This window comes from Suncus etruscus, chromosome 16 (genome assembly GCF_024139225.1).
Source record: "Suncus etruscus isolate mSunEtr1 chromosome 16, mSunEtr1.pri.cur, whole genome shotgun sequence".
Taxonomy (NCBI): domain Eukaryota; kingdom Metazoa; phylum Chordata; class Mammalia; order Eulipotyphla; family Soricidae; genus Suncus; species Suncus etruscus.
The window spans coordinates 4,393,229-4,418,813 of NC_064863.1; the positions used below are offsets into that span (position 1 = coordinate 4,393,229).

At 38.7% G+C, this 25,585-nt stretch overlaps 1 protein-coding gene across 3 annotated transcripts in view; it reads left to right on the forward strand.

Annotated features, from left to right (window-relative positions):
* The window catches only part of SCG5 (secretogranin V), a 239,057-nt gene extending 231,232 nt beyond the window's left edge, over nt 1–7,825 (forward strand). For all 3 annotated transcript variants that reach the window (XM_049789808.1, XM_049789806.1, XM_049789807.1), the window contains 2 exons: nt 2,674–2,727; nt 7,252–7,825. In XM_049789808.1, coding sequence (XP_049645765.1) covers nt 2,674–2,727; nt 7,252–7,347 — 150 coding nt within the window. In that variant the 3' untranslated portion in view covers nt 7,348–7,825. The remainder of the gene's footprint in view (nt 1–2,673; nt 2,728–7,251) is intronic.
* The last annotated feature ends 17,760 nt before the right edge of the window (nt 7,826–25,585 follow it).

A 25,585-nucleotide genomic window follows, 5' to 3' on the forward strand; every position in this document is an offset into this window, starting at 1 on the left:
AGAACAAAATTTAAAATCAATATCTAGACAATTGATCATAATCTTCATGGTGTAATAGTACTCTTTATGAACTTATATTTTCTCCTCACATTTAAAGCAAGTTTACCCTTTGGTCACAAAGCTGATATTACCAAGGAAGGAGAATAGATGGGAGGAAGAGGTGAAGTAGAAGTGACATAGGACAGAGGTGGGTGCTCATGGGGATTTTAGTGGTGGTGAAAGTGAAGTAATCTAGTAAAAACATGCATCTTTAATACCTTTCTAATAATGTTTTTTTTTTTTTTTGGTTTTTGGGCCACACCCGTTTGACGCTCAGGGGTTACTCCTGGCTATGTGCTCAGAAATCGCCCCTGGCTTGGGGGGACCATATGGGACACCGGGGGATCGAACACGGTCCTTCCTTGGCTACCGCTTGTAAGGCAGACACCTTACCTCCAGTGCCACCTACCCGGCCCCATCCTTTCTAATAATGTTACTTAAACTGCAATAACAAGTAAAACAAATAAAATAGGCTTACATTTCCCCTCTCCCATTCTGTCACATGGAATTGAGTGGATTTATATATTTGCTATACCAATCCATATATATGTATATATATATATATATATATATATATATATATATATATATATATTTACCATGCCAATCTGTGTCTTTTAACTCATTTATCAGCAGAGCGCCCTAGTCTTTCTCATGCAGGTGTCAGAAAGCATCAGACCCAATCCTAATCCCTAGCACTACATTTGAGAAGAAGAGTTGCCAGACATATTTCATTACTTTTTTCCTTTTCTTTTTCTTTGTACTTTTGCAGAGAAAGTAAAATTAATGAAGTATTTGCTTTACTATATATTTGAATATAAATGCTCATGATAGACCCACAAAGCAGATAGGGAAATAGAGGCTCAGAAAAAGGATATCCCCAAATGCAGGATGACAGAACAGTGGGATTATTGGCATTGCACATGAGACTTCATGAAGCGAAAACCTGGTTTTTGCTTTCTGTGTCTAGAACAGACTTACCATTTCTCTAGAACCACTTGGTTCAGAGCTAGTCTTTTTTTGTTGGTTTGTTTTTGTTTGGAGGCCACACCCATAGTGCTCAGAGGTTACTCCTGGCTCTGCACTCAGAAATCACTCCTGGCAGGCTTGAGGGACCACATGGGATGTTGAAGATCAAACCTTGCTTGACCACCTGGAAGGTGAATGCCCTACCCACTGTGCTTTTACTCTGGCCCTAGTGAGCTTGCCTTTTTCCATGAGGTCTCTATGCATGTAATCTATCTTATCACATTAAAAAAAAGATGAATTAAAATGATTCTGCCTTTCTTTCCCCAGTATAGTGGGACTTGGCAGTAACAGCATGCAGTACTAGCTCTGAAACAAATTCCTGGAATAGTCTATGTGCGTGTCAAATGACAAAGAAGCCATGACAGATGACAGGCATCAGTCTCACAGCCTTACTCTCCTTCCTGGAAGAAATGATCTGAATATCTTGCCTTTTCTCTCTTCTAATAGTCCATTGATAGATCAGTTCCACCCAGAAATCAAGAGAGGGAGGTGGTGGCCAGTTGTAGCCCTGGAGTTTCTTTCCTCCCTGGCTTGGCCTCCTTGCATAGTTGAGGTTGGGCAAGAGCTTCGCATTGTAAATTGTGGTGGGGAGGATTTTAATGAACATGAAAATTATGAGTCTCCATCTTGGCATTTGTCATTTTCATTTCCAATCGACCATAAAAACGAATTTTAATATCCAGACAGCTCAGAGGACACGAGCGTTATAGAAAACTTGAGAAAAATGTCAGGCTTTGCTTTTCTCTTTATATGCTACTATTCTCTTTCTGATTTAAAAAATGAAATTTCAGAAAAGCATAACTATAGCCTCCTCACTACCCATCTCCCATCCTGCCTTCAGGTTAAGTGTTCTGTCTTTTATAATCACCATAGAAGGGAAATGTGTTGTGCATGTGTCTGATATTCGAGAGCTCATTTAAGTCCAGTATGTGTTTGAAATATAGCAATGTGTGGAAACACTTATACAAACTGTGGTAACAGAGCCCGTTTCCCCCCCCCCCCAACATAACTTTCCCTTCTGCCAAGAAGTTTTTTGGCAGTTTTTAAAAGGTTCACTCTATTAAAAATGTTATAGACCAAATGGTTTTCCGATTGCCTTGACTGGGGGCACCGGCTTTAGTCACAGGAGGAAGGCTTGCAGAAGCCAGGATGTCTCGTTTATTTACATAGAGGATTGTTATTAATAGTCAGACACTGCTCTAGAGAATAGTTTATGTGTTGAGCTCATAAAAAGGGACTTAGATACAAAGGTAAAAATGAGATAAAATTGTTTGTTTAAAACGAAGGCTGTTCAAGGCTGACAGGCTGCGTTTCCAGCACCCCTCGTGTCGTGTCTGAGAGCCGGGTCCTTTCCTGTTTATATGATCGTTGATGACACTGGTGTGCCTCGGGGCTTTGTAGAGAACTTTATTAGAAGCCACACAACCGCCAGCCTTTCTCTTGCGGTCGAGCTTTCTGACATGACATTTCTTTCATCTCATTTTTGTTTCCAAACTATGTGCCTGCAAATATCCAGGGGACACACCGATTGCGACTTGGACAGTAAACCTTTGCCAACTCTGATCTAGACTTCTTCCTTTGTGTTTTCTTTTCCCTTCACTCTAGAACAAGAAACTCCTTTATGAGAAGATGAAGGGAGGACAGAGGCGAAAGCGAAGGGTAATGTGCACTCGGCTGGGTGGTTGGTGGTGGTGAGGGTGTGGGGATCTGTTTGAGTTAGGTGTTGAGGAGCTGAACAGTCTCAGTTGACAGAAAAGTAGCAGAAAGAAGCCTTTACATGTGGGGACCATCCTGGGGTGCACAGTAGAGGGATCTGTTGTGTGGCACTGCTACACCCAGAAAATTTATCCATGGTTTCTGCAATGACTTTCCGATGTTCACAAAAAGATTTTCAGAGACATGCCACATTGGTGATGGTTCCATTGCTTGCCCTTCATTTAGATATGTAGTGCATCCTCCCATGAGTGTGGGACATCTGGCTGTGCATGATGGGATGTCTTTGCTCAAACAGCTAGCTCACTGGAGAAAACTGCTTACTCATTTGTATCAATTATAGCACATGCTCCCAGGCAATATGTCAGAAAGGAAAGTGGGACAAATGATGAGAAGGACAAGCCTCAGGCCTCCAACATATCTTTGTCCTTTATCTAGTCATACTGATGTCCAGCCCTGAACATCTATGATGTCACTTTGATGACTTAGGAATTTATTGCAGGCTGGTTTATTATCCATTCACAGATGCCTGAGGTGAGACCTAGGTGCTTCACATTTAGTCACTCTAGACTGCCTCATGTGAAAAGGAACGCTCAGTTTGTTTTTTGGTTTCTAGCTCAGAAATAGAAATCCTGTGTAGAGTACAGGCAGGGGTGGGGTGGGGAGGAGGGAGAATTGGGACACTGGTGATGGGAATACTGCACTGGTGATGGGGGGTGTTCATTACATGACAGAAACCCAACCACAATCATGCTTATAATCAAGGCGTTTAAATAAAAAATAATAAAGACTAAGAGCTCACCCATGTTCATTTTTCTTATTCACTGGTGTCTTATGACACAGAAGTGTAGGCCTCCTACTATCTTTTTCTGATAAGATGAAAGAAAATGTTAAACTTCGGTTGTTATATTGCATGACGCTTCTAGATAAATCAACATTTTATTTAAAAAAATATATATAGACCAAACCATAAACCTGAGGATACATAATAATCATTTAGGAGGGAAATTCTAGATGTTGACTAAATTTTAGGATTCTGGACAGTGATCATTGTGATCATCTGAGTAGTTTTCTAGATCCTGATGTAAGAAATTCGGGAATTTCTTAAAAGGTGTAGATTTTATGGACTCATTGTTAATTCTCGGGCCCCTCTACCCTTGGTCCCACCCCAGAGCATTCCAAAACTGTCTGAAAAAATATAGAAAACCCATGGTCTTCTTTTTTTTTTAAATAATACCTTTATTTAAGCACTGTGATTACAACTTGACCGTAGTTGGATTTCAGTCACGAAAAGAACATCCCCCTTTACCAGTGCAACATTCCCACCACCAACACCCCCACCTCCTTCCTCCCACACCCCCTGACTGTATTTGAAGCAGGCATTCTACTCTCATTCATTAACATTGTCATGGTAGTTGTTAGTATATTATTTCTCTAACTGCACTCTCCCCACTTTGAGGTGTTTTATATCGTGAGCCCGTTCTCTGACCCTCATCTCTGGGCATTATTACAATAAAGCCCTTTATTTTTCTTAAAACCCATAGAAACTTTGGTTTTGCAAGAAGCAAAGTTTTAATGTCTGAAAACAGATCTTTGGGAGAGTTAATGGGATTATTCCGGGTTTCTTGGGTGACTTAGCTTCTAAGGGCAGATGGTGGCAGGAAGGGTCTTTCGGTGGGACATAATGGAGTCTTGAGAGACCCAGGATTCTATTTCAGGAGCTCAAAATACATAATTTAGCAGTAAGATGGATTGGCTGGCACAAGAACATTGCCAAATAAAAGCAGTCAATGACCCAAAATAAATAATTTGCCACAGAATTTGAACTTTATTTCTCAACTCAGCATGCCTTCTGCCCTCATTCTTTTAATGATAGTGAGTGACAATTTGAGTAATTCTATGAGACCAATAATAACCAAACTAAAAATTCTGGCAAGAGCACATGTTATAAAGGTTTTTATTATGGTCTCAACTTTTTCCACATAGGAGAAACTTAGAATTTAGGAAAGTGAGGGCCATTTTGACCTAGAAATAACGAGCTCTTCCTTTTTTTCAGACTCCCAAAAGAACCCTGCTTGTGCCATAAAATCATGGGTCACTTATACTGATGGGGAATCAGAAGTTACCGCTTTCATTATTATGTATCAGGTGGTTCTCCCATCTCAAGGGAAGACTTTAACTACCCAGCTATGGAATGACAGATAAATAAGTCTGAAGTAAATTCTAGAATCAGTAAATGAATATAACAGATCCAGTGTATTTTTATATCAGTCTGACTAGGTGGAGAGAAAAGATGTATTTGTCTCTCTCATCATTTTCTCCACATTCCTTCCAAGCACTTGAACTAATATAAAGAAACTAAGTTTGCTTTTACTTAAAACTAAGGTTGTCTGTGGTGACCCTCAATATCTGCTGTGAGTTTCCAGAGAACATTAAAAGCAAGAACCTGATCCCAGTGGCTCTTCCATTTATGAAGTGGGAACAATGTCTTCTGTGTGATATAACCATTCTCCTTCCTTTCACTGAAGAAAGAGCATACGTTCTGTGATTCCGATGGGCATAATTAAAACCAACTATGTTATTATAGAAATTCTATTGCTCTTAAGTTCAGAATTCAATACTAAAGTCTATCAAACTTATCAAAATGTTTAAATTAGTTTTCTTTCTCACTAATTTACTGCCTTTTTCCTCAAACTTTTCTATAAAATTTTTTTACCAAGAGGCAATTTCTTCAGAATGATACTTGATCCCCAGATGGCTTGGTGTGACTTTCTATATTTGATTAATTGAACAAATATTTTAATTTTTTCATGAATAAAATGTCAATTCACCTTTAAATTATTTGCAGGGCTATAGTAACAGAACAGTAGGCAGTCCACTTGCTTTGAACATTGCTGACCCTATTTTGATCCCTGGCACTCTTTATAGTCCCCCGAAATCAGAGCCAGGAGTAAACCCTAAGCACAACTTGAGTGTGACTTTGCAAACTTTTCAACTTACCAGGTATCATTAGTGTTTGAAATTTTTATATATTCATGATAAATCTCATGACTTTTTGACATATTTGAATTTTCAGAATATTATTACTGAAAATAATAAAATATGACACTGAATATACATTTTCTAGCCACGCTTACTCCTCCACCTACTAAAAGATTTTATGATTTATGAAATAGGCCAATTTGTTCCAGTTAACAATTCTGATATTAAGAAAGTATTTTAGTTATGTTAAATATTTAAACTATGCTTTTACTGTCATTTCTTGACATGTCACTTTTTGGATATATAAAGATATCGAACACCTTGTAATTCTCAGTTAATGTATGAGACAAGAAGTGGTGAACCTTTTACATATGCTTTTGCATGACACAATGGCGGAGGAGGTGTACAGACACCAAACCTGGGCTCCACTTTTTTTCTTTTGGAGAAAATCTTGAGAAGGTTCATAACACGCAATTACCCTTGAGAAGATTTATAATACACAATGCCCCATAGACCAGTCTCCCATAGCAAGGGAGACCCACCCTGAAGGGGAAAAAAGTTCAAGGGGACTTTGTATGTAGTGAGATGACTGATAATTTGATACTACCAATGCTTCTATTTTTATTCAGTCATTGGAAGATGACTTCCATAAACAAGCATCATCTAAAATGGGTCTTCTGCTTTCTAATGACTATGTTATAAAGCTCCAATTACTAGTCAAAACCAAAAAATATAGATATGTATTAGAGTAGAAAGGGAAAATCCTGGCCTCATTCAGAATCTCATCAGAGGAATGCTACTTTGGACTATATAGTAAAAAAATTATATAATCTATAATAAATATAACATTAATATATTACATTAAAATATATTAATATATAATACTAATAATTAGTATGATTAATACAATAAAATGTATAATAAAAAGAATATTTTGTATTTTTTGTTATATTTGGGATTTGACAAAGCGAAGGTAGAAATGATGGATAGAGCCCCTAATGATTTGTTCACTAAGATACTGGCACAGAAGAATCAATCATAGCAAGAGGAAGATTGAACCAGTTTGCAGGTGTGTAATTCCACTTAGTCTGGCTCTGTCATTTTTAGGACATTCTTCTTATAAAATCATATGAGGCATTTGAGATCCCCTCTCTTACCTAAATAAAAATAATAGTAAAATATAAAAATATAAAATATAAAAATAATAATAAAAACTCATTGATTGGTCTCCTTTAGAACCAAAAAAACGGGGTTGGAGTAATGTACTTGAAAAAGAATGTTTATAGCTGTGAAAGACACAATCAGAACTCTCTGTCAGCAATTCCCAGAGATATTGACTTTGATTTCTGTCTAGATCAATCATTAGTTGGCTGTGGGGTTCCGCTATCACTTTATTAACCCAACATGCCAAAGTGATTCTCACTCACTTTTGGGACCTTTCTGATTCTGGTCTTTGGAAAGAATACTAAACCACGTATGTTTTCGCAGAGTGTCAATCCATATTTACAAGGACAAAGACTGGACAACGTTGTGGCCAAGAAGTCGGTCCCCCATTTTTCAGAGGAAGAGCAGGAATCAGAGTAAAATGAAGACACTGGTGGAAACCACGCGGTGAGGTGTCGGTGTTGCTCTGTGCATGTGCCATGACTCAATCCCCTCTAAGTAGCAGCATGTTCCTCATTTAGACGAGTATGGATGAAAAGCAGCTGTATTTTGATACTGCGCTGTCTTCTCCCTGATAGCTCTGCTTTCTGTTAAATTAGGATGAGCTTTTCTTTTCTCTTTTTTTAATGTGGAGTTGCCATAATCATTAAAATTAAAGTGTGTATGTCAACAGCTCTAAAAAGCAAAACAATGAGTGAACTATCTTCAGATTCCTTGCAGTTTAAATGGTGATTTGCGTTTTACTGTTTTGGCCAAGTCTGTAAAAAAGTCAGCATTTGATTTTGATTATGCTATTCATCTAACCCTTGGGTGTTGTTACACACCAATAAAGAAAGTTGTGCTCCAGAAGAGCAGACACATTTCACTGGTTGCATTTTAATAAATGTGATTGAAAGCATGGCTGTGTGAAGTTTCTTTATTTGGAGGATGATCCCACAATTTCTTTGCATATTTGATCGCTCTCATAATGTGATTTTATCGTGTCCTAATAATTCTGTGACTAATTGGAGGTTAATATTGTTATTCCCATCTGACAGATGCTAGGACTGAGTCTAGGAAATTTTCAACCAGTAACTGAAAATGGATAGGCAATACATGGTGACTAAGTAAGGTCTACTGACCTTGAATTATTTTAGTTATTTAACAAAGATTAGGGTCCTACCATGTGTCATGCACAATTTTTAAATATTCAAAATATTATCTTCAAAAGAGTATTGTCAGGTCTTGATAGTTCTGGGGTTCTGGGGGGGGGGGCTATTGGGCTTGGAGAGACATCACCAAGGCTTTCAGACAGAACTCATAGTTTAGTATCCTGCATCTCTCTCCATCAACCCCAAGCAGGCTAGTTTGCTTTTCTCTGCTGTTTAAGTTTGTACTGGCTGGTGTGAGAGTACTCCTGTGGGTTTCTGACAAGAGGCAAGATTTTCTTTCATCCAAGTCTTCCCAAGTCAGAAAAGCAGTTTCCTAAAAAGTCAGCAGGAAACTGTTCTTTAGTGGCTCAGTGGTCAAGAACATCTTTTGCATGTGTGTGGCCCTGGGTTTGATCCCTCGTACCTCTCTCACACCCCAAATCAAACAAACCCATACCCATGTTCATTATTTATAGGTAGCATGGAATCAGTTGAAAGGTTCCTTTCCTGTCCTACTTCCCAGCCCCCTCAAGAAGCATGTTTGTTTCTGAGTACCAGTTCTTATGCTCTTTATTTCCATTATCATGGGTCATTCCTTATTCAACCATTATGTTTCTTTATATCCCTTATTTTGAGAGTGATCATTCTGTGCCTCTGACAAACTTCGTTCAGCTTGATATTCTCTAGGTCCCTCCATGAAGCAGCAAATTTTTATAGCTTAGAAATATTCCATGTTATACCATCGTTTCTTTATCCAGTCATCTATTCGTGGGCACTGTCTAGAAAAGACCCACACAAATCTGTGTTCTTTCCAAAAATTTATCTGTTGTGGCTAATACTGCAAGAAACATAAGTGGTGCAAATTGTTTTTTCCATCTTGCTTTTGTATCCTTGTTGTATATTCCAAGAAGTGGAGTTGCAGGGTCAAATGGAAGTTAAATTCCTAGCTGTTTTAGCAATGTCCATATAATTTTCCAGAAATGTCCACCAACAATGAATGAAAATCACTTTTTCATGTGTTTATACCAGCACTGGATATTCTTGTTATTTTTTGATGTTAGCAAGTCTCTGTGGTGTAAGATGATATCTCATTGTTGTTTTGATTTGCATTTTTTCTGATGATTAGTGATGCCTAGTAATTTTTATGTACCTTTTATACTATTTCTGTTTCTTCTAGTTTCTGATCATCTCCCCCCCCCACATGTTTCACAGGGTTGAATATTTTCTTGTAAAGTTCTTCCAGTGCCTTATATAACTTTGATATTTAACCTCTTATCTGACGAGTTGTGGCAAATAATTTCTTCCATTCTTTGGGCATATGTGTATCCTTGTCAAAATTTCCTTTAAGGTGTAGAAGCTTTTAACTTAATATAGTCCCATTTGTTTATCTTTGTTTCCACTCATTTGTCAGTAGTGATTCATCCTTGAAGATATAACTTCAATGTCATGGAGAATTCTGTCTACATTTTGCTTTATGTAACTTATGGATTCAGGTCTATATTCAGGTCTTTAATCCTTTTTGATTTTTTATGTATGGTGTTTAGAAAAAAGGTCTGACACAGAAACATAAGGTATGTAGAAGAACATGTAGGTAAAACACTCCAAGACATTGAGATAAAGGTATCTTCAAGGAGGAATAATCACGGCCAAAACAAATGGAAGCAGAATAAACAAATGGGACTATATTAAGCTGAGAAGCTTTTGCACCTCAAAGAAAATAGTGACTAAGTTACAAAGGCCACACACAGAATGGGAGAAACTATTCACTCAATACGCATCAGATAAGGACCTAATATATAATATATACAAGGTACTGACAGAACTTAACAAGAATAAAACATCTACCCCCATTAATGGGGAGAAGAAATGAACAGACACTTTCTCAAAGAAGAAATAAAAATGGCCAAAAGACACATGAAAAAATGCTCCCCACCACTAATCATCAGGGAGATGCAAATCTAAACAACGATGAGGTACCATCTCATACAACAGAGACTGGCACACATCACAAAGAACAAAAAGAAAAATCAGTGCTGGAAAAAACTGGAAAACTGAGCTCCTATGTGATCCAGTTATACCACTCCTAGGGATATAGCCTAGGAACACAAAAACACAATACATAAAGGCCTTCTACACACCTATATTCATTGAAGCACCATTTACAATAGCCAGAATCTAAAAACACTCCAGATGCCTGACAACAGATGAGTGGCTAAAGAAATGGTGGTACATATACACAATGGAATACTATAAGCTATCAGGAAAAATGAAGTCATGAATTTTTCCTATACATGGATGGACATGAAACTATTATGCTAAGTGAAATAAGTCACACAATGGACACAGAATAGTCTCACTAGTCTATGGAATTTAAGAAAAATAAAAGCCATTACTGTAATAATACACAGAGACAATAAAGATGAGGGCTTTCTGTTCAGGTATTAATATCTTCTTAGTTAAGATCTGGCAGGTTACAATTCAATAATTTATCCACTTCCTCTATGTTCTCTCATTTTATGGCATAAAGTTCTCAAAATGAGCTCTGTTGATCCTTTGAATTTCTGTGGTATATGTTGTGATGTTCTCCTTTCATTTCTGATTCTGTTTATTAGTGCTTTCTCTCTTTTGAGCCTTGCTAATGGTTTATCTATCTTATTTGTTTTTCAAAGAACCATGTTTTTCTTCCATTGATCTTTGAATTGTTTTTATGGATTCCAATATTTAGTTTTATATATTTTGTATTTATTTTTATGTATTTTATTTACTTTTGTATGTATTTTATGGATTTCTTTTTGTTTTGTTTTGTTTTTGGGCCACACCCATTTGATGCTCAGGGGTCACTCCTGGCTATGTGCTCAGAAATTGCCCCTGGCTTGGGGGGACCATATGGGGCACCGGGGGATTGAACCGTGGTCCTTCCTCGGCTAAAGCTTGCAAGGTAGACACCTTACCTCTAGTGCCACCTCACCGGCCTCTATGAATTTCAATAATACAATTTTATGTATTTATTTCCATCCTCTGCCTGCTTTGTGGTCCTTTTATTGGTGATTTTTCAATTTCTTAAATTGTGCAGTCGTTATTTATGGGGATCATTTTTTCCTTTTTCATAAATGCTTGCATATCTATAACATTTCTTCTTAATACCACTTTTATTATGTCCCACAAATTCTGGTAGATAGTGTTCTCATTATCATTTTTTTTCAGAAAATTTTTTATTTGCTCTCTTACCCAATGGTTGTTCAATCATGAGCTATTTAATTTCCATGTGTTTAGCTGTTTCTCTGTTTCTGCTTGTGATTAACTTTATTTTCAGTGCATCATAGTCTGCGAATATAGTTGGTATGATTTTTCTCCTCTTGACTTTGTGGAAATATGCTCTGTGTTCCAGCATCTGGTCTATTTTGGAGAATATCCCATATGCATTGGGAAAGAATGTATATTCAGCTTTTGTAGGATGAAAAGCCATATATATGTATATATATACACACACATATATATTCACTAAACCCCATTGTTCAATATATTTCTTTAAATAAATGATTTTCTTGCTGAGCTTTAGTCTAGTTGATCAAGAGATGACAGAATTGTGTTGAAATTTTCAACTACAGTACTGTTGTTAATGTCTTCAAGTCTGTTAGCAGTTGTATTTTGCTAGTACTTCATTTTATATATACATATACATATGTTGAAAAGTGTGTTTTTCCTGGTGTACATGTTCCTTAATCATTAAGAAATGGCCTTTGCTCAGGCGCAGAATGATAGTGGGTAAAGCACTTGCTTTCGATGTAGCCAAAGTGAGTTCAATCCCTGGCATCCCATATGCTTCACCAAGCACCATCAGGAGAGATTCCTGTGTGAAGAACCAGGAGAAACTCCTGATCATTATTGAAAGTGGCACAAAAACAAATAATAAATTGATCCTTGCTGTTTCTTATAACCTTTTTGGAGCCTAAAGTTTGTGTTGTTGGTTATTAGCATGACCACCCTGCTTTTTTTGAGGGGGTTGTTTGCTTGAAGAATTGTCTTCCAACCTATGATTGAGTCAGTGTTTGCACTGTCTATTCAAATGTATTTCTTTTAGGAATCAGAATGTTGGGTTCAATTTTCTAATTCACCCTCCTACTCTTTATCTCTATTTTCCTTTATGTTGTAGCAAACTAAGTAGTATAAATTTGTTTGTCTCTTCAAGGATGCAGGCTATGATGGTGGGTGAAAAATTGAGAACACTGGTGAAGAAAAGTTCACACTGGTGATGAATGACTGTCTGGACACTTAGTAACTAAAGGGACAGTATTAATTACAAACAACTTGGTAATCATGGTGTTATAATAAAAAATTTAAGAAATATATAATTAACAAAAGTAAAAATAAAGATGGCACAAAACTTCATGGCAATATTCTCTCCCCCCCCAAAAAAGAAAAAAATTAAAGTTTGAGGACTGCAGAAATATTTCTATTTGATTTTTGTACCTTCCCAGCAGTTATGGAGGTCAAGAGGATATATCTAGTAGCACTGTAGAGTGAGGTAGGTGCCGGAGAGCTAACCTGGGGCTCTGGGCCTGCTAGGGCTTGCTTTAGGCCTTTAAGTAATCTCCCCAACCGAAGGACATTGCTTTTAGATCTTTGTTAAGATTATGATTCACTTGAAGATATTGATCAAATTAATCTGGATGCAGTAGGTTTAGGCAGAGCCTTGGAATCTTCATTTGTCACTGAAGGGGAGGGATCCTTGCAAAGATATTATGGGACCACTCTTGGATTCTTGAGGAAGCTTGAGGAAGCTGCCTACAGTGCTAGGGATTAAACCCGGGTCTTCCACATTCAAACCATGTACAGAAGCCCATTAAATGATCTTGCCAAGCCTTTTGTTGTTAAATATACATAGGGGTCAAAACCAGCAATGTTTGGGGAGTCATGTGATTCAGGGGATAGAACTCAAGGTCTCCAGCTTATGTGTCATGTCACTTCACACCTGAGCTAGCTCTCAGACCCAATTTTGTATTTTATATGTGTTTTTTTGTTTTATTTTGTTTTTTTTTTAAATGTTTTTTGGGCCATATTTAGTGATATTCAGGGATTATTCCTGGAAGGGTTCAGGGGAATATATGCCATGCTGGTGAGCAAACATGGTGTCAGCTGCATACAAAAAAAGTGTCTGCAGCTGGAATGATAACACAGCAGGGAGGTGGTTTTCCTTGCATGTGGTCCACCAGGGTTTGATCCCTGGCATCTCATATGATCCCCAGAGCCTGCCAGGAGTGATTCCTGAGTGCAAAACAGGAATAACCCCTGAGCACAGCCAACCATACCCAGCAACCTAAAACCAAAAACACCAAAAAAACAAAAAACAAACAAATAAAAAAAAAAACCACCACAAAACCCCAAGTGCTTTACCCCTGTACTAAGTCTATAGTTCTTCGTCTCAGGTGATATTCATTGTTGTGAGAGGTCTTTGGATTGGTCCTCATATTGCCTTCTAATTAGATGTCTCTCGATTGGTTCCTTTTGTTTTCTTGTTAAAAAGATGTTTCCCCATTGCCTCCTCATCTGGCTCTTTCCCCTCCCCTTGGGAGTGGGCTTTGTTTTTCCCAATAAAGGCTACTCAGGAGGCCTGGAGGAGGAGCTGCCATCTTGGCTCATGGTTCCATGTGGTGGAACGACTGGCTTGTGGGTGACCAGCTTGCAGTGTGAGTCTCTGGCCTGCTATTCCTTTCCAACTGTGTGTGGATTATTTCCTGTGACAGAATTGCTACCGGACCTGCGTCTCTTGTCCTACCCGGACATGGGGCCTGGGAATACGTCCCATCTCTGGGGGTTGTGGAACGTACAAATCACCATTCAACAACTCGTGGTGCTGATTCTTAGATATCTTAAGTGACACTGAGGTAAAGAATTAAGAAAAGATAAGTGAAAGTAGGTGAATGACACAGAGAGATCAGGTTAACTTAATGTGAATTTGTAAGGATCTATACCTGATACAGTTTTTAACACCTTGGATGGGTCAGACTTGTGATTGAACACAAGAACATCAAAGGGCCATAGTTTGCAAAAAATAGCAGAAAAAACAAGTATGAGAAACTCCAGTATAGATTTGTCAGAGGTCAAGCTGAGACAAGGATCTCAGAGAGGTCAAAGAACGGAGGAATTTATATGCCCAAAGATAGGCTTCAGAGTGCTTCAAGAAAGAAGCAGAAAGGTCAGAGAGTTGGCACCTTTCAGGAAGCTGAGCTTGATTCTTAGTAAAAAAAAATTCAAATGAGCAAAGAGATTTTATTTTGTACAACTGTAGGGCACATTTCAGAGCTAAGTGTATTTGATGACGTAAATGTGAGGTGACTAGTTCCAACAACAACAGAAGGAAAAAATGAAGTTTGATAAGGAGGCAGGATGGGAAGTGGCAGGAATTGTGGGTTATGAATGGAGGGACACCAACACTGGTAGTAGTTCTGGAGTTGGAACTTGGAGGACCCAAAACTGTTATCAGTAACTTTGTAAATCACAGTTCCTAAGTAAATAATAACAATCAGAATAAAGAAAAAAGTTGAGTGGAGCTGAAGATCAATGGACTTGAGAAAGTAGAACATACATGAGGTTAAGGAACAAAATATAGAATCATGGAGATTCTTTTTTTGTTTATTTGTTTTTGGGCCACACCCAGTGATGCTCAGGGGTTACTCCTGGCTACCTGCTCAGAAATCGCTCTTGGCTCGGGGGACCATATGGGATGCCAGGGATTGAACCCAGGTCTGTCCTGGGCAGCTGTATGCAAGGCTATCTTTCTGGCTCCAGAATTATGGAAGATTCTTGAGATCAAGTCCTCAAGTTACAGGGAAGGCCAAAGAAGCAGCTTTGGTCCCATCAGAGCTACCCCAAATTTTGTGGGTGGAGTTGTAGTGAACCTGAGACCAATGACTGCCACTTACTGGAACCTGTATATGCATGTGTTGGCATCTGAGTTCAAATTTTGGCACCCCACATTCCTCCCAAGTATTAGGGGGAGTGTAATCCTGGAAGCCTATGAACATTGCTGGGATGGTTCTGGTGTCCTTGACATCTTAGTGAGCAGCTTTAGAACCCCCTGAGCACCCAATTTCAGAAACAAAAAACCAAAAGATTGATTTTTAAATATTTTATGGAGATTTCAAGAGGAAATTAAAACAGTCAGAATTTAGCAATAGTATCTAAACCACTGGGACAAAGCTCATGGAACTTATTCCTGATGGATAGACAGATCAGACCAGCAGCACTTCAAGCTGCTATTCACTAAAGATAAACAATTTGACCTCCAGCACCACATAGTCTCTGGAACATTGCCAGGAGCAACCCTGAGCAAAGGCCCGGGTATGTTCCCCCTGAACTCCAGATAAAGAAGACATTACATCCCTACAAAGTCAAGGAACCATTCTCGTTAAAGCAATCTAACCCGATCCTCTGGATAAAACTCCACTCTAGCACAAAGTATAGAGACTGGAGTAAAACTTCATAGTCAACACTAGGAAGCAATCAACCATTGTCTAGCATGGCAGTCTCCATAGGCCAAGGAACTTAGGTTTTCCAGAGAAAGCCAGGAAAACAGAAACATAGGGGAGGGGTTATTAAATAGTTCTAAAGACTTTAGAGATATATAAACCAAATAAAATATATTAATTTTATATTAATTTTGTTTGTGTTCCATGTCAGAAGTTTATTGGGCAGATGATCGAAGACATTTGAGTTGTGACTAGGTAAAATTTAGTGTTACATGGCACAGTGTGTGTTTGTATGAGTTTGTGTGTGTGTGTGTATAAGCCCTTATCATTCTGGGATAAATATTGAATTATATTATAAAGGATTCAATCAAATTAGAAAATGTCCTGGATTTTCTTTCACATAATCCAGTAGTAGTGATGGGTCAGGGCAGTCACTGAAAGTATAAGTGAGTCATATTTGGCCATAAAAATCTTCATTATTGGGGCCAGAGCGATGGTTCAGTGGTAGAGTGTTTGCCTTGCACACAACTGACCCAGGATGGACCTGGGTTCGATCCCCAGCATTCCATATGATCCCTCAGGCTAGGAGCAATTTCTGAGTGCATAGCCAGGAGTAACCCCTGAGCATCACTGGGTGTGACTCCAAAACAAAACAAATAATTATTGGAACTGCTTCATGGAACATAAAAATTCATTATACTTCTTCCTTTACACTGTAAATATTTGAACATTTCCATCCATTTAAAGGGGTAAATTTTGGTAAGCATTGACCTAGAAATAGCAAGCTAAAAGTTTCCATTGAGAAAGCCGAAAAGGAGTCCAAAGAAGAGAATTCTCCAGGGATTCTGCAGGGAAGACTGGGTTCCTGAAAGAGAGTACCTGGTGGTGGTGGTGAGCAGGATGGTGAGGATCAGAGTCCCCAGTAAGGGAAGGGATTCTCATAGAGAGAAGCAAGAGACTTGAGGAAGCAACCAAGATCACATTCATCAGCTTGGCTAGCCATGTGGAATCTGGGTTGCACCTACCACAGAAACACACAGATGATCTGATGGGCTCAAGAGTCATTCATACCTTGTCTCTGAGAACCTGCATTTTTCCACATTGCTCCAACCAAGAATCTTTGAAACCAAGACAATGGTTTAGAACACTCCATAACCCCTGCTCTTACCACATCAGAGATGGAGAACAATTAACGTTGGACACTTTAGTTAGATTGTGAAGCATGTGGTGTTAGCTCCAATAGTTAATCATGATTGAACTCCTGCTGTGGTCACAGGCAGTTCAAGGCCCTTGGGAGCAGTTATAGACTGTGAAGAGGGCAGATAGCTGAAGGCCAGACAGAGGTAAAGTGTGTTCACTCTTGAAAAAAGTTCCTCAAAAAAAAAAAAAAAAAGAAAAGAAAAGAAAAAAGTTCCTCCACCCATATGCTGGGGATGTGAGTTAAGTGTGTGTGTGTGTGTGTGTGTGTGTGTGTGTGTGTTTGTGTGTGTGTGAGAGAGAGAGAGAGAGAGAGAGAGAGAGAGAGAGACACAGACAGACAGACAGACAGACAGATTGCTCAATGTTTTTCTTTCCACCAACCCTTCTGGGCCAGAGATACTACAGCAGGTAGGCTGCTTGCCTTGCACACAGCCACTTGGGTTTCATCTCTGGCACAACATATGATCCCCTACCCCCAACACCATCAGAATTTATCCCTGAGCTCAGAGCCAGGAATGATCCTTGAATGTTGCAAGGTATGGTCACCAAATCAAACCAAAATCAGAAAAACAAAACAAGTGCCCTGCCACTCATGCCTTACATAAGGAGCCACAAGCCAGGTCAGGTTGAACTCTTCAAAGTCTATGGACCTTCTTTCATGCAGACTGTTCCAGGACATACCTGAGATTCCTGATAACCAGTTCTGACCTTAATGCATCTCTGTCTGACTAGATAGGATCATGACAAGTGGGCGATATGATCTTAATTAACTGGAATCTTTCACTTGTTTGGTGATAGTTTCACACCCACTGCCACACAACTAGCAGCAGTACCATTTACTCAAACGTGCCAGAACAGAGCCTCTTTCTTTGGTGAGTTCTAAGAAGGATGGACCTTCTCAATGTTACCAGCCAGACACTAAGGGTCACTGAACCGACTTTCCTCTTCCCCTTTTCTTTTCTTTTTTTTTGGGGGGGGGTGGGGGGGCACATCCAGCGGCTCTCAGGGGTTACTCCTGGCTCTGCACTCAGAAATCAATCCTGGCAGGCTGGGGGACCATATGGGATGCCAGGAATCAAACCACCATCCATTCTGTGTTGGCCGTGTGTAAGGCAAACACCCTACCGCTGTGCTATCTCTCCAGCCCCCATCTTCCCCTTTCCTTTTAAGAGAAGAGCTAGCTTGACTGAACAAAGATGCTCGAATCAGCATAGCCAGAGGCAAGGACGACTACTCTCCAGTATCTTTACTGAATCATGTGGTGATCGCAGGGCAAAGGGAAAAACGGCAGCGGAGCATAGCATTTATCTAACATAGCTGTCTGCAGAAGAAAATAGTTGCAGGGGAGGCTTGTAAAATGAATGTCAGAATCACAGGGTGGAGTGAAGAAGAGGACACTCGTCTATGAAAATGCACGAAGGAGAAAGTGAGAAAAAATACAGTAATAAAAATCAATTGAGAAGGTAGAAAAACACTGTTTCTGCTACTTCTTCATCAAACTTAAAGAAAAAGCGGATCCAATAATGAGGAAGAACACTGTCAATGGGATGGTTGCAGCAGTAGATCTGAACCTGAAAAGCTACATGGTATAAAAGAAGGGTAAGAGAAATGACGTAGGGGTGGATGGGGTGGAGCAGCGGCTCCATATCAGAATTAGTTAATGACTGAACACATACATCTATGAGGGAAAAAACTCCCCACATTTCTAGACTTTGTAGTGATTGTAATAGTAAACACTAAAATGCAAAGAAAATGAAGACTGTCCTTCCTCTTCCCAGCCTTAGCATAAATACTGCTCATCTGAGCTCAACTGAACCCCCTTTTCAGGTGAATACTAGAAAGTCAGTGAACTTCTCTGAGGTATGGGAAGGGGGGAGAGAAAGAGAGACAGAGACAGAGAGAGAGAGAGAGACAAAGACAGAGGAGAGGAGATGAGAGAAGAGGAGAGAGGGAGAGAGAGAAGAGAGGAGAGGAGAGGTGAGGAGAGGAGAGGAGAGAAAAGAGAGAAAGGAGAGCAGAGAGAGAGAGAGAGAGAGAGAGGAGAGAGAGAGAGAGAGAGAGAGAGAGAGAGAGAGAGAGAGAGAGAGACTGCTCAGCAATGTCCAAACTTCTGCGTACAGCAGACGGCTCCCATATTTCTTGTTACTGTGTCATCAGCAGAAACATAAAGAGACTTTTTTTAACCAATCACTCAAGCTTTTAAATGATTCAAAAGTCTCCCAAACCACTGTTTCTCAACCTTTGTCTAACCATGGCTGTTTTGAGAAATTGTTAACTTTTTGTGGTCCCTAGTTCTACCTATTGGTTCTCCAGTGTCATGTCATGATCCTCATTTAGGATATCTTCATCTGTGCCCCATGAAATATGCCATGTACCCCTATGAGGCTGAAAAGTGCTGCTCCCAAGGAATGCCCCTGAATCCCAGTGCTTGATCAGTGTGCAATAGAGGAGGGGTGGCTGGTTGCGGGACATTTCTTCCCAGCATTTCTGGCTTTCCACGGCTTCCTGGTAAAGCTTGTGGACTAGCCTAAAGGCAGCATTGGCAGATGGTAAGATACCTGATATAGGTTCTAAGAGACTGATCTTCGGCTCTGTGATTGATCTATAAAGAGAAAGTGCTCGGTACAGTCATGGCTGCTTTTAGAGAACAATTCAGCATCTTGAAACCTGAGAAGCTGCTCCAACATCGCTACCCACCTCTTCTCCTAATTTCCTAATCCCCCCTTCCTGATTTCTTCCAAAGACCATTAAGGAACAACGAGGTCTACTTCTATTCCTTTTTCCAGGACAATGAGATCTTCCTAGGCAACAAGCAAGAACAAAAAGTGCTAATGGCATTCTCCTTGGAGCAGTTTTTGTTTATGTATGTCTATGTTCCAGATGGTGTTCAGACTCTCCCCTGAACACTAAGGTAGCTAGCTGCTCCTGGAAGTTGCTATAGTTTTAAGGATAGCATGTAGGGGAATGGTAAGAGATAAGTCTAGGGATCAGTTTGCACCTGAGTCAAGAAGAGATTTTAAAAGGCCTGATGGTCTACATTAAAAGTCTCTGGACTTCTTTAACCAGGATCCCTGCTACAAAATCTGACCTCAACAACAGTGATTGTGACCGCAGAGAAAGAATTTGGGGTTGGAAACTTAGTATGCCTGGAACCTATATTTGGTCTTATGGCAGGAAGCTTCATGGGTAAGGTCTCCCTGTTTTCAGGCCAAAGGTTTTCTTTTCTATCTCCTCATAATTTTCTGTGTCTATGCAAACAAATAAAAAACTTGCCATGAACACACCTTTCTTTTATTCAGATTTTTTTGAATCTCTTATCTTTTAAATTGGGGCTCCTGCCTTTTTCATAGAACCTTAGGACACAGATTACTTTATTTCTGAAGTATAATAAAAGTACACAATAACATAGTTGATCTGTGCCAGTTGATTATATTCAGCATGTAAAGCACTCATCATAGTGTTACATATGATAAGATCTTAAATGCTGCCATTATTAATAGCTATAGTAGTTTAAGCCAGCATTAAATACTATTTTTAGAAGTGAAGGAAGTACACGTCATAGTTTCCTCCTTCACCCAGTCAAATATGTAATCAGAAAATCTATATTTTCCATATCAGAAAAGCCAAGCACAGCTAAGTTGAATGCTGCTAGAGGTCAAGTAGAACCCTGTGGTTCTGATCTCAGTTTAGCCATCAAGGCACCATCTTATAATAGGTCTAAAGGAGAACGTGTGCTTGAATGGAAAATTGTGAAATTTTAGAAACTATTTTTGAAGATAAAACATTTTTTAGATAAAATAAGGAACTGTGGTCTACAAAAATGAATAATCAGAGCAAAGATGTAAATCAAACTCAAGTTTTATCAATAGTGTTGACATGGGAAATATTTTCCCTTAATGTATGAAGGCATGAATGAGATAAGAGTAAAGAAAAGGCTTCTATTTATCATTTTTTCATTTGGTTTAGATGTTTGTTGTTGTTGAGTTGTGGACAGAGTAGTTTGATTTTTTTATTTTCTTTTTTTTTTGGTTTTTGGGCCACACCCGGTGATGCTCAGGGGTTACTCCTGGCTATGCGCTCAGAAGTTGCTCCTGGCTTAGGGGACCACATGGGACGCCGGGGGATCGAACTGCGGTCCATCCTAGGCTAGCGCAGGCAAGGCAGGCACCTTACCTCTTGTGCCACCGCCAGGCCCCGATTTTTTTAATTTTCTCTGAAGCTTTGGGAAGGTTTATTTTTTTATTGTAAGAATTTATTCAAGAGACAAAATTGATTAACATATTGAGGTTAACTAGCATAACATAATATAGTAAATTAACATAACATATAATATAATATAATATAATAAAACATGTAAGTCAAAGAAAATTTCTGATTAAAACACAATTTTTTATCATAATGGCTTACATATCTTTCACAGTAGTAGTTTAGGTACATATTAACATTGAATCAGGGGAATACCCATCACCAAATGTGTCCTCCCCCCCATCCCAGTTCCCTTTCTGCAGCCCATATCCTCCACCATTACCCCTCCCCTGGACTGCTAGAGTAGGTGGTCCCCTCTTTATCTAGCTTATGATATATATATGATATATATGATATATATATATATATATGATATATATGATCACATATATCTGTTTGGTCCTGTTACCCTCCCTTGTTTCCCCCTCTATTTAAGAGAAGGAGCTAGATAAATTGAATTATGTGGTTTTGTTTGAAGGAAAGAAAAGCAATAGATTAGGGTACAAAATAAGAAAAAAAAGTCAAATACGCTGAAAATGGGCCAAGTTCTTCTAGAGGCTTTCAACCTCACTTTGAGAGGGGATGTGTAAAAGGTAATTGAAACACCACAACAATACAGAAAGAAATATCAAATTAAATATCCAGTGAGCACTACAGCAATGAAGACAAGCATCAATAGTCTTGGTTCTGAAATCGAATCATGCTGGAGTGCAAAAAGAAAGAGAAAGATAAGATAAAATAAAATAAAATAATATTGGAGACATCAACTTCAATCTCTACACCAAAATAAAGACGTCAGAAAAAAATTGATCGATTGATAAATAAATATGTGGAACAATGATTGTTTTGTGCCTTTTTTTTCCCCTTTCCCTTTCCCCCCTGCATAGGCACAGTAACTATTGGGGATATTAAGGAGGGACTTCCCTTGGCCTAGGAGATACAGGGTTTCTCCCCCACTGAAGTATAGTGTCATGGGATTAATTATAGACTCCTTGTATGATCATTTACTCTCCCCTCGGTGTTTTCGTGGTGTATGGAAGACTTCTGCTTTATCTTGGATGGTAAAATCAGACCTCTGTATCTAGAGATCTTGGTGACTGTGCAGCTCAAGAATGGAGCTTATGATGAAGGCTTTCTTTGTGGTTCTAGCAGTTCTGCTTCTTCAGTGTCGTTTTAATTCATCTTCTGTAGTTGGTGTTCTTGGTCTTTATGTTGCTCCTAGGATGGAGCCTGGGATAAAGTCTTTCATTATGTTTCTGGAAGACCCGTTCAATTGCAGTTGTCTAAGTCAGACCTCTGGAATTGGAGATCTTGTTTGTTGAACAAATCATAGACCAAAAGCTAGGCTAGAGCTTTTTGTTGCTGCTGTTGGTCCCTGGATGCGTACTGTCCAGTCCTGGTTGTAAGAACCAGTTGTCTGTATATAGCAATCTTGACTTTTGCACAGGGTGACATGTTTTCTGATTTTGTCTTATCGTTAGCTGATGAGGAAGGACAACATTCTCTTAGATCATTTGTTCCCATTTCCTCATTGTCAGGTTATCAATTTAGAACTGGTGCATGGTGGCGTCAGAGCAGCATTGTGAATGCCCTGGAGGGGGGTTGGCTCTTGGAGCTGTTGTGGAGAACTCTGCCGTTTCTATGTCTGGGATCCAGGAGTCAAAGTTGGGCTGTCGGTGTCTAGTTCCCTGGAGCCTAAGTTGTTCCCCCATGACATATGTTCAGGGTGGGAGATGTCCCTGTGTTGTAAACAAGTATGAGTTCTTATCCCTAGTAGATGAGAGCTTATTTTACACGTACAATTTCCTCTTTGTTTGATATGTCTTTGCAGGAGGAAGTGGTGCTACATTATATTGCTGGTGGATTTGGGGGTGGAGAGAAAAGAAAAAAGACACCTGACAAAAATTAAGAATATATATGCTCACACATATCTAAAGGAATAAAAGTTTCTTTTAAAAAATAAAAAAAGAGAGAAAAAGATTATATAAAAGACATAATTATAAAAAAAAAAGAGACGTAATTAAATGAATAAAGTGGTGCTGGGAGAGATAGCATGGAGACAAGGCGTCTGTCCTTCCTATAAAAGGACGGTGGTGGCTCAGATCCTGGCATCCCCCATGGTTCCCCCGTGCCCACCCGGGGCGTTCTCCAAGCATAGAGCCAGGAGCACCCTCCGAGTTCCGCCAGGAGTGAGCTTTGGGAAGGTTTTTATCCCATAGTTTCTCATGAACTTTTAAAAACAGTACTTAACACTTGGTTAACAAAGTTGTTCATAATATAGTTCTTTTTTTTAAATTTATTCAGGAATTTAATATTCCGACTCCAATCTCACTATTGCAACACTGTCTTCACCATTGTCCCCAGTGTCAAACCCAGCCCCCACAAGCCTATCTACTTGGCAGGCGCAAAATAATTTATTTTATATTGCTAGTAACAACAAATTGGTATATAAAATGATAAAAAATAGTTTAGTAAAAGAAAATTTGTTAAAATTATACCTCACTATGGGTTATCAAAGTCATTAAAGATTTACTGAGTTATTTGTTGCTAGTTGAGCCTGTTGTGTTATAATTTGTTTTTGTTTCTTTATTGAGTTTTATCGACTTTTTTGCTATTTCCCCCATCTAATTTTCTGTGCCCCAACTGGTCTGGTAGCAGTGTGGAATTTGGAGGTGTAATCATACTCATTATGTGGCCTTGCTTCAAGAGTTCCAAGATCTGTAGAAGTGGAGTATTTCTCAGTCTTCTCCCATCCCAAGGGCACCTCAGAGTGGTCAGCCCAAAGACTATTGTACTTATCAGTTTCATCAGCTTGGCTTGCTTCTCTTCCAAGATTAGACACAGATCTATGAAGCTGGGCCTTTAAGCAGTAGCTGCTGTGGGATGTAGGTATATGTGGGGTGAGGTGGGTAGGTGGAAGCAGCCCAGCTTTCCACTGAAAAGACCCCAGAGTTTTCCGTTGGAAAGCAGATGTACCTGGGAATTTTTGTAGACTTGATATTTCTGCCGAGGTTAGTTGTGAAACATTGAAGTTGGGCCACTTGATTGGCAGTGGTGTGAGATGTTAGGGTGACTGTCAGAGCTTCAACAGGATAGAGTCTTGGCCCACCCTTATGAAGATTTTTAGATGATGCTTTTGTGGTGTGTCTAATGAATGATAACATATCATATTTAGATGGGAATATCTAATGAAGAATAATAACACACTATATTTAGGTGGTACCAGTTGTACGTACATGTACCAGTTATGTAAAGGCCAAATTATTTTGCAATTAGTTGATTATATCTCAACTAAGAGCTATATATATATATGAGAGTGGAAGTTATTTTTGTTGTAAGAAAAGATAAAAGTAGAGTGTGACAGAGGCTAACAGAAGAGCCAGAAAGAGGATGATGATGTCCTACTTGTCTCACTCCACCAACACCCACCGGCAAGCCATGAGAAATCTTCCAAATCACTTGTTACAAGCCTGGAGTGTTGAATCATCAAAGATGGCTTCACTAGAGTCACAAAACACAAATCATATTGTAATACTTTTTAAATAGAAGACTGAAAATAATATATAGTATTTTTGAAATATTGTCCTTGTTTTAGTATATGTGTTATAATATATCATATATAACTATATACAACATTATACATAGCATTTTTGAAATATTGTCTTTGTTTTATTTTTCACAAGTACACAATTCATATTAAGTATATTTACTTCAAAATACTTTTAGCAGATAATACAGTGATATATGCTCAGATGAATTGGGTACATAGGCAAAAAGTAGCATTCCCTAACAAAGACCCATCAAATGATCTTACATGCAGTTCTGTCTTTTGTCCTTATAGAAGATAAAGGACTACTTGAAATATTTTGTCAACATTGTATAGTGCAAATAGTTTTATCAAGAAGCCAGAGTGTTTTCTTTCTAATTAATTATGCACAATTGCAAGGATATTTCTTTTAAACTTAAAGCATTTTACAAATTATTTCTACTGAATCAATTTACATGTTCTTTTACACTATTTTTAATAAGTAACTTTCCTTCCTGAAAATTTGTTTTCCTTTGCTTCAACCCTCTTGTGATGCTTGAGCAAAAAAAGCTGAGTTCATTTAAAACACTCTTGTCTATGATGGATGTAACCACAAACGTTTTGCGATGTTAACCCACTTCTAGGAAGAGAATCTAAACTTTGGAATATTTTCTGCTTGCATAGAAGACTTACTAAAAAGACTGGGCTCATTTCAATTCAATATATTATAGGAAGGAAAAGATCAAGGAAGATTTGGTTTTAAAACTGTCAAAATATGAGAATTTGATGGGAAGAAAGAAGGAAAACAGAGCAGTTGGAAATGCAAAGATAAAAGAATTGGACTCAGACATGTCTATGTAATTTCCCAGAAATGGAAACTATAGTGGCAATTTGGAAAGAGATATCAAAAAACAATATGCATTAAATGTTGAGTGTTTCTTGCAGCAATCAACTTGGAAGACTTTTACCACATATGGGATAATGGTCTTATGATTCATCTACATATGGCCTTATAATAGTGACTGATAACGGGAGACACCAAGTTTTATAAGAAATAAATACTGAGAAGAAGGCTGAACAATAAGATT